Genomic DNA, 9,889 nt, shown 5'->3' on the forward strand with positions numbered 1-9,889 from the left:
TATATATATTATAATGTTAACCCGGCCTCAAATTTTAAGAGAAAATAAAACATATTGCTAAACATCAGAAAGAAAGGAGGATGTAAAAATATGATTTTGAAACTGGTGCACACAGTAGAAATCCAGAAATACCACTAGCTTGTTCCAAGGTAAACCTGTTTATTGCTCAGTCTGGTATTCAGTGTTTTTGGAATTCAGTGAGCTTGACCTGGGCTGTTTATTTTGCCATCAGACATCCAAGCTCATAATTACCTTAGAGATAATAATGGTTGACCCTCTAATGGTAGCAAAGCCATGACTGACTGTGGTTTTTGCAACTAAAAAACATTTCCGCAGTCAAAAAGTTGTATTTTTTTTTTTGTCCTAATTTTTGATTGTGTCTGAACCGTACTAAATCCAGGAACTCAAGATGCTTTGAGGATAGATGGAGACCAACCAGCATATTCATTTAATAGTCTGAATGCAATGCATCCTGGGATTGCTCACCACTAAAATCTGCCTCTCAAGCAGCATTGTTACTTGGACAACGTTCAACTGCCAATAAAAGAAAATAATAGATTTGTAAACAGTAACTCTTGTCTACATCAACTAAATAGTTATCTTGAATAATCAGGAGATTTTTTTTTCTTCAGTAAATTCCTTGTTGGATTGTTCCTAAACAGATAAAATGCATTCTCTCACGAGTCAGGATTTTATCAAGCAGTGGATAACGGGAGGCTTTCTGGGTGAGTTGCATTCTATGTAGATTATAACAGTTATTTTTGGAGCCTGACTGAATCACTGCATTATATACTTTAACGTACCCCAGTGGATAAGACTATGTATGCCAGCAAGTTACTGCAATTCTAACATCCTTAGTGAATGAACAGTTAGGAAAACATGTGGCACATGATAATGTTCGTAGATGCCATATGACTTGCAATAAATCAAATACTTAACAGTGCTAATGTCTTACTGCTTGGGTTTGTTGACTTTACCACCTGACCAACACTTGACCTTTTAAAACATTTTTTTAAACTGCACTGAGCAGCTACTAGCAGCATTGAGAGCCTGAATGCCAGTTACTTAAATAATTAGTTAATGGTATCTGCTGTTCTAGCAGATCTTTGCAATATCAATGTTGTGTACTATGACATCGTGATTTATTTTGCAGGACTTTCATCGTCTTGAAAAATGAGAAACTACGGTTCAGATTTTCTGATCGGATTTTACCAACAGGGCAAAGGGTTGTTGTTAGGCTTTTCTACTTGCATCTTGATTAGCAAGGATGGACAGGAAGACTAAACGTGAACAGGGTTCACTACGTGGAAATATGAAAACATTGCACCATCTCCGGTGCTTCATAAAGGAAGTTTAAGGTAAAACGCTACATTCGAGTGCTTTTGTTCATTCTGACCTTGCTATACCTTGGAACTGGAATCGGGCACAAGTTTAATGGCCGCCGATGAGATAGTTAAAAGTCAAATCACAAACAGCCCTCTCGTGAGACACAGTGCTTCTAACACCACAAAATAAGTGGAGGAAAAGCTAAAACAGCGATCTGGTGCATCTTCACAATGCAGATACACTTTCCGTACAGCAAGACTGAAAGATACACCAGGCCACTGAGGACAAATGGGAAGCAGGGTATGGCTAAACAAACATTCACAACAAAATTCACAATAAAAAAAAGGGTTAAGAACAAAAAAAATCAAGTGTAAGCAAACATGGAATGAAATATGAATAAACAAAATAAACAAAAACCATCACCATAGCAGCACCAGGAGTTGGTGTTAGGAGTACAGAATGATGAGAATGAAGGAGGGGTATGGGCAGAGTGTTCTTACCCGTCTTGGGCGTCAAACTGAGGTCTGTGTCTGATGAAGAGGACTGACGGCTGCATGGCTTGGAGGGAGAGAAGGGGGGAGGAGAGGAGGAGGAGGTGGGGAGGTTTCGGAAAGGGGTGGGCGGGCCGGAGGACGAGGGCAGATCCTCACCAAATACCGGCCTGCCAGGAGAACATGACACACGCACACTCGTCAGTCACCGCCTCACCCTCGGAGCGTTCCTCTGTGTGTGATCATATGTGCAGTGTCACTCCTAAGTAGGGAAGGGGGCTCTCTCTCTTAAAATGTGTGACATGTTTGCTTTGGGTGAGGTGTGTTCTCGATGTGCTATGGATGGCCGGGGAAAACTAAAAAGCAAGCAGAGAACTCACAAAGAAAGGCACGCAAACACACAACAATAAAAAGCAAGGTGGCAAAACACAAAAGAAGATTTAAAAAGAAAAAGAAAACAGGATGACAAGCCGAAGCATGTGTCCCGTTAGAGCGGAGCAAAGGTCAGGGGAATGTAGAGACACAGCAGGCGCTGCCACTAAAAACCAATAAGATGCTGCTGTTCATGATGAACAATTGAAAAAAAAAAAAAAAAAAAAAGTTACTAGGGTCATTTATCAAATGAAGGCCCTGTTTTGCCTTTTGTTGGGACTGATCTATCCTGTAAAGTGCTCTCACTTAAAATATAAAATTCCTTTTTTTTTTTTTTAAACAATCAGTTAGAAACACTTTTACTTTAAATTTTGTCTTGTTCCTGTGAACTGCTTTCCTTCGCTGCCTCTGCGTACCAGTGAAGATGAGTGTGGGAACAGAGACAGAGAAGTTCTGGGACAGCCTCTGGGAGCTGCAGGCTGAATGCACTGGACTGTTGTGGGTGGAGCGACATCCATGGGCAAGGGGAGACCTGGGCCGATCAGCACACAGACAGAGAGAAAGACAAAAAGAGAAAGAAGGACGCGAGACCGATTTGGACATAGGTGAGAAATGTCCCAATCCAAATGTGGGCAGAGAGAAGGGTAAAAGAAGCGCACACAAGAACCAGCACAACACTGCAGTTGAGGAAAAAAAAAAAGGTCAAAAGGTAATGAAAAGCAAGGAAGAAAGTAGCTTACCCCACTGAAACAGACACTGTTTTCTAACTTAGTCATGTAAAAGCAACAAGTAACTCATGCACAGCACTCATCTTTGCTATGAGTATAGCAGAAAATGGCCAAAACAAACTCTTCTTATTAAAAGCATTATTTTTAAATATCTCTATTCCTCCAGTACTAATATTAAGTTGGGTAAATGGCAAATTTCATCCTGAAAATCAGTTTCTTTATTATTTTTTGAAAATAGAATGTGTGGAATGGAGTATGTGACTGCTTAGAGACAACACAGAAATGGATGGAGTAAAAACTGTATGTTGGACAAGTTGGTTGTTTAAAAAAAAAAAAAAAAAGTTCCTAAGGTAAGAAAGTGTGTTGCATTTAATTTTATATTTCCTATAAAAAAATTAAAAGAAAGAGCATCACTTCTGCCCGTTGATCAAAATCAAGTGAATAAATTATTGATCAAATGTTTCTGATTCATGTTCTGATTTATGTTCTTACAACTACCAGGTGGACAGCAATACCTTAAAGTGACGTTTTGGTCCACTCCATACCACAAGATGTGGCGTCCTTCCAACATTTTTTCTTTTTATTTGTCTTTTGTTTTTGTTTTTTCCCATGCTGACAGCTAAACCTCTGTAATACAGATTAATCATCATGAGAAAAACACAGACAAATTACGTGAAGAAAATTGAGAAATGTGTCATTTTTCTAGTAATATATTGCTTTTTTTTAAATCAAGATTGATCAATTATGTTGAAGATAGTTTAAGTACAAGTGACCTTGAGTTTCCTTTCACAGATTATGCACTATTTTAGACAGACAATTGTGAAAGTTTTTGATTTTGATGATTTCAAAAGTTTATTTTTTTTAGTTCACCAATCAGAGTTGATCAAAGGAAAATGGTCCATTACAATCTCAATCTGGCTGATGGTGGCACCTCTAATTTAAGCTAATGAAAAGTTGGCCAAAACTTTTGCAACATTTTTCCTCCCAAACAATGAAATTCTGATAAGCAGATTAGAAGAAAATCATACATTAAAACAAATATACCAACATTTCTGACTAGATGAACTGAAACAAAGATGAAATCTTTAATATTTGTTAATAAAGGTTTTAAAATGGTCTAGTTACTCCATTGTTAATGCATCCATTATAGTAAATGGTGAAATACTGATGTAATCAACACTTCTATTAACACTTCTATGACTTAACAAAGTCGCAGAAATATTCCTTTTTTTACTTTTGTTTTTATATTGCTCAGACTACAACCCTCACCAAAAACCGTTAAATCTGTATATTATCGGTATAATCATTACCAGAAGATATTCTTGTATCTCATCATTACATTCACAAATCTACAGTATCGATGAAAATCAGAAGCACGCATGCACTCAAGTGTAGCTGAGCCAGAGGAAGCTAGATGAAAAACCACTAGCCAAGAGAATAAGACAATCAGAACCAGACGTAGACAGAACAGTGTTAAAAGCAGAGCCAAACACATGCGCTAAATTTTGATCACTGTAATGAGCAGTGAAACATGCAGGAGCAGAGCAGAGCAGAATGCCAAGCAAAAGCAGATTAAAGGAGAGGACGAGGTGAGAGGGGCAGGGGCTGGGGATGGCTTTATGTGTAGTGTGCATGTGTGTGTCTCAGGTTATGTTCTGCACCATTATTTCCAGAATGCAATATAAAAGACACAACACACGTAAAATATAAAGGGGAGTCCTTAATACTGAGACACACACAGGGCTGTAAAAAGGACAATTAAAAAAATAAATAAATAAAAAAAGCATTCGGTACATTCTGTCCACATGGTCTCCCTCTCATGCGCACACAGCCCGTCGTCATTCTCACAAACTTGATCTGCAGAACGATCTGCACATAGACAGAGGTAAGGTCCATGCCCGTGTTCTGGGTTTATACTCACTCCTTTCCATCTTTAGACGGGGAGTTGCAGGCGTTAGAAGCAGGTGCTGTGTTAGGGTGCGTGTGTGTGTTCACGAGGCTTCCGGAGCTGTGTTTTTCCAGAGTGCAGGCGGTGCCTATGGCCCGGACCACCAGGCCAGACTCCCCCTCCAAGTCAAAGCACTGCAGGTAGCCCACCACTGCATTCCCACCCATCTCCAGAACTTTAAGCCCTATTTTCCTCTGCAGCTCTCCTGAACAAGGGGGAAAACGCACGGTGATGTTAGCAAATCCAAATTCGTCCTATTCCCAATCAAAGAGGATTAGTTTCAGGCTTTCGTACCAGACATGAGAGAGATGAGTCTCTGACGCGCTTCATTGGAAGCCCGAGGGGTTCTGATGCGGTCTATCCACTGGTACTCCGGGTCCTCGTTCACCACCAGTTCTTCTACAAACCCGTGCACCATGGCTGCTCGGTAACCCCGTGGAATAGATGTGGCTGGAGGTGGAATTTGGACAAAAAGAACGCTGAGAGAAAATGTGTTTCAATTCAAAGCTGCAATTCAGGTTTTAGCAGATTTCTAAGACTGACGGTGCTTAAAGCTCGCAGTCTCACTGTGTAAATAAATTACATCTTTAGATATCTTGTGACATAAAAAACGTACTGCAGAGAAATTTGACCCCACACGACGACTGCCTGAAACGGTTCAAGTCGTTGAAAAGCTCCACTTTTACAAGGACGTTGATTTCTCCTCTGATTCCTAATGAAAAATAACACAAACATTGTAACAAGGAAATAGCTCAAACTCTGGATTTATACGTTTCTCACACAGGTTTAGTTTTATACCATGTATGGTGTCGTAGATGGGGAACCAGCCAGAGATGACAGAGGCAGCTTCAGCACACAGCAAAGGATCAATGTCAATGTAAACTTTCCCTATGGCATCGTTAGCGCTGTATGTATCATGGTCCAACACTGTGATCTGCAACGGTTCATCCTGCAAGTCCTCATCATCAACCTGCACAGCAACAGATGGACAAGGAGAAGGGAGGAAACAAAAGTCAAGACGAAAACAAACAATTCAGATTCATAGAAGCTGTGTCGAGGACGTGATACATTTAGTCCGCCTTAATTGTGCATCTATTTTACCTCAAACTTGAACCATTCAGAGTTCCACTGTGGATTAAGGGACTTGGGAAAAACATCTGTTTTGAAGGTTGTATTTCCAAACTTGACCTGTAAAAATTAAAAGGGTAAGATATCTTTTAAAAGTGCAGTTAAGTAACTCTCTGCAACACATTAAAGAAAACAAGCTTTGCTTAAATTAAAATAAAATGTACATATTATTTAAAACTATTCCCAATATGTTTTGCTACAATACTCTAATTCTCTTTTATTTAAAATAAGAAGGATTTAATAAAACCAAATATTACTTAAAATATTTTACCTAAAAAGCATTACACACATGCTGCAGCTATTATTTTTAGAGTTACTGTTACAGAAAGAAACAAATATATAAAGCCCTGGAGTTTTATTCATGTGAGGAAAAAAACAAAACTATGTATAAATAGCACCAGCAAACTATTTTTGGAACAGATCTTGTATTGCTCCATTGATATGTTAATGATCCAAATGCTAATTAGCTTACAGCTACTTTCCTACCTAATAGGAACAGATATCAATAATAAAGTTGTATGGTGGTGGTAATTAATCAAAACGTAGCTTGGTAACAACTAACCAGGAAGTTAATTAAGTTATCAATTATTACAAGCATGCTTGAATCCCAATAAAGTTGTATATTTGAAACTGGGATTATAAAAATTTAGCCATAAGCAATTCTAAACAGGTAGGTTTTAAGTTGAGATTTAAAGGTACCCAGTGTTTCAGCTGTTTTACAGTTTTCTGCTGCTGTTTGGTATTGAATCACATGTTTTTAGAAAAGCATACCTAAAAAGCCAAAGTGTATTTGATGTGTCTTGAAATACACCTTTCAAGATAATATTTTTTTCAGAATTATGTAATTTATTTTCAGCTTTCCAGATTATGCTTTTTGCACCAGGGTGAATGTACTTCTTCTGATTAGATTCTCCAGAAACAAAGTAGTATCTGCTCCAAAATGTATTTTGCTCGATTCCAAATATTTTCTAATGTGCATATGTTTCCACATACATTATTATTGTGTTTTTTCGAATAAAAAACAACAACAACATAAAACTGTTGTAGTGAAAGCATCATCTCTTACCTCAACAAAGGCATCCGTTAGATCACTTGCTCTGTCCATTACAGGCAAGTGGCGCCCTGCCACGATTTTGGCCTTTAATTTCCCAGGCATGGTTTAATTTGATCTGTATAGGTATGTGAATAACAACAATAAGTGCAAGCATAAACCTACAACTGACAATTGAACTAACCAAGGCTGCTGTCATCAAATTAACGGTGGTAAAGCTGAAGATTAGCTATTACAAAACATTTGTAGTACATAGATACGTGTTCTCAATTTATAGCCTCATAAGTAAATAAGCTTACTTATCTCAGCAATTCCAAGAATGTAGTGTGACACACAATCGGAACGTGAATACCAAATTTCCCTATATAATCATGACAGCGCCGACAACTTAGCTAGATTATGTTAGCAAAACAGGCTAGCCTGAAACCCACTTAGGTTAACTTCATTGCAGTCAGAATCTCGTTAGCTCTGGTTACCTGATCGGCCATGTTTTTACGACCATCCCCTGCAGACCAACAACATATTTAACAAAACACCCTTCACACTCCCACCGCGAACAATAATATCCTTACCGGTGCTATAATGTAGAGAAGGAACAATTACAGCGGTAGCAGAGTCGTTTCACACGGACATTATTGATGTTGACAGTCCACCGTTCGCCTGACCTCCGTGTTTCTCCCATAACACGACACGTTAGTTCCCAGTCCCCCACGCAGGCAAGTGTTGGCTATATCCACTAGCATATATAATCATTCACATGGGTGTGTAAATTACGTTACATTTCAGTAGCGGCAACAATTTTACTTCAGGTTGCGATGACAACGGCTAGCATGACAGCTATCGTGATGAATGAGTTTTCAAAGGGTACCGTGTGCTGCTTTTACGTACGCCCCATAAAATCGTTCTTACAAATGTCACAATGGTACAAACATAGAATTATTACAAAATGACGATGCAGTTATTTTATTTACACTTAAAATATGCGATCAGACGTCTTTCTTAACAGTCGATGCTAAGTTATGTTTTTATCTTCATATATCTTTGTCATCGTTAAAAGGTTTTGTAAAAAACTGTGTCCATGAAACGCAGCGCAAACGTTTGCAGAGGGCATGCGCAACAATCAGCAGACAAGGCAAAACGTTTTTGTGTGTTTGTGAAAGACGTCTATAGTGATTATTTACCTTAAAATGTGTGGTTTGTTTTTCATTGATTACTGTGTTGTCGACAATACCTTTTCCACATCATAAAAAACTACATTATTTTGTTTATTTCACTGTAGTAGTAAAAATGACAAACGATTTTCTTTAATTAGAGTAATATTAAATAAAAGTCAGTGATGGCTTTTTTTAAATTAATGAATTAAACCAGTTTAAAACTGCTTATTGTATTTGCTCAAGTTAATAAGCATGTTTGATCTGAAACACTTATATGTGAGCAAAAAGCAAAAACTGAGGAAATCTGTAATTGATCTTGAATATTATTTTATGGTGAATGCTGATGAATGCTGTGAGGACTGTGGTTGTACATGACAGGAAATATCACTAGAGATAATTACTGTGATATAAATACATGCTTAATACATGTCTCTTTTTATTATTTTAAATAAAGGAATAAAAATGAACATTATTGTACCAAAAAGTTGTATGGTAAAATAGATGTCACATGATTAATAATCTATGCCTCTACAAAACTACAAGCTTTTAAGAATTTGGAAAATGAAAATAAGAGGACTCATTCAGATTCTCTTGAAAAAAATGTTGCAAATGTACTTTTTGTGTCTTGTATGCAGCTGGGTCATAATAATCCTGCAAAATCTGCCAAAGATCTCACAGAAATAAATCATGGCTGAGGTGGCTCAAAGGCTCAACAAGTGCTGTAACAAAAAAAGTGAAAAGTGAACAAAAGACAGAAGAGATTTTGGGTCAATTTAAGTTTTAAAATAACATTTTAGAAATTAGAATTATTTTAAATGAATTTGTGAAGGAAGACGGCCCTTAGCTCATTAGCACTGTTGCTGTGGTATTTATATTTTCCTGTTTCAGCCCTTGGGACATGTTGCCCTGCATATTTTGTGTGTTCCTACTCCAACACACCTCTTTCAAAGGAAAGAATTACCTCAACAACTTGTCAAGTTCAGCAGAGGCACTCCAAAGACCTGTTAATTCAAATAAGGCATGCTTGAGTTGAAATTAGCTCAAACATGCATGTTTAGAAGATTAGAATATTACATCATAATTTTAAAAGCATGTTTTATATTGACTTAGAGGTTTTTAATATTTAAAAGGTACTTTCAATCTGACAAATATTTTAATTTACTAAGATGTACTTGTGAGTCCTTCTTCTAAAATACTGTAGTTTTTAACTCATGCAAAAATGTCCTCTCTTCTGTTTCGTGCAGCTTCAGCAGGTTTATCCAGTTATTTATTGAGAGGGTGTGTCACGCTGCATAAAAGGCTGGCATTGTTCTAAAAAGCATAAAGTACACGAGTGCATGTCACATGTGACATTTGAAGTTGAGCACTACAAGTAGGAAGAGCAGCTTTGTTTGCCATTTCAGACATACATAATGTAGAAAACAATATTTTATGGTGGAATACATTTAGGTTTGGGGCAATTTTTTAATTTTTTTATTTTTAAACAAACTAGGTGTAACCATACATAAATTCCTATTTAGGAAAGAAACCTTGATTAGAAACTGGTTAAAGCATTTCTCACTTAAAGTGAGATACAAAATAAAAGCTTCTCTTGATTTCAGGAAAAGATGACAGAATGTCACTGTATATTGTTTATTTTAATACCTTAGATTTTATTTTACTTCAATTTGAAAAATAACAGCTAATCTTTT

General features: G+C 37.3%; 1 protein-coding gene across 8 annotated transcripts in view; it reads right to left on the bottom strand.

Moving 5' to 3' along the window:
• The window catches only part of c2cd5 (C2 calcium dependent domain containing 5), a 31,498-nt gene extending 23,571 nt beyond the window's left edge, over window positions 1-7,927 (bottom strand). For 6 of the 8 annotated variants that reach the window (XR_001661358.1, XR_001661357.1, XR_001661356.1 and 3 more), the window contains exons 1-8: window positions 7,617-7,927; window positions 7,060-7,162; window positions 5,967-6,053; window positions 5,664-5,835; window positions 5,482-5,577; window positions 5,160-5,315; window positions 4,839-5,070; window positions 1,827-1,987 (exon numbers count right to left, since the gene is read on the bottom strand). Coding sequence is in view for 5 of the 8 variants with exons in the window: in XM_016668187.1 (XP_016523673.1) it covers window positions 1,827-1,987; window positions 4,839-5,070; window positions 5,160-5,315; window positions 5,482-5,577; window positions 5,664-5,835; window positions 5,967-6,053; window positions 7,060-7,149 (994 nt within the window). In the remaining 3 variants the exon portion in view is untranslated. The remainder of the gene's footprint in view (window positions 1-1,826; window positions 1,988-4,838; window positions 5,071-5,159; window positions 5,316-5,481; window positions 5,578-5,663; window positions 5,836-5,966; window positions 6,054-7,059; window positions 7,163-7,616) is intronic. The other 2 variants (XM_016668184.1, XM_007545698.2) reach the window with 2 other exon arrangements.
• Between the last annotated feature and the right edge of the window lie 1,962 nt (window positions 7,928-9,889).

This window comes from Poecilia formosa, unplaced genomic scaffold (assembly GCF_000485575.1).
Source record: "Poecilia formosa unplaced genomic scaffold, Poecilia_formosa-5.1.2 Scaffold13, whole genome shotgun sequence".
Taxonomy (NCBI): Eukaryota; Metazoa; Chordata; class Actinopteri; order Cyprinodontiformes; family Poeciliidae; genus Poecilia; species Poecilia formosa.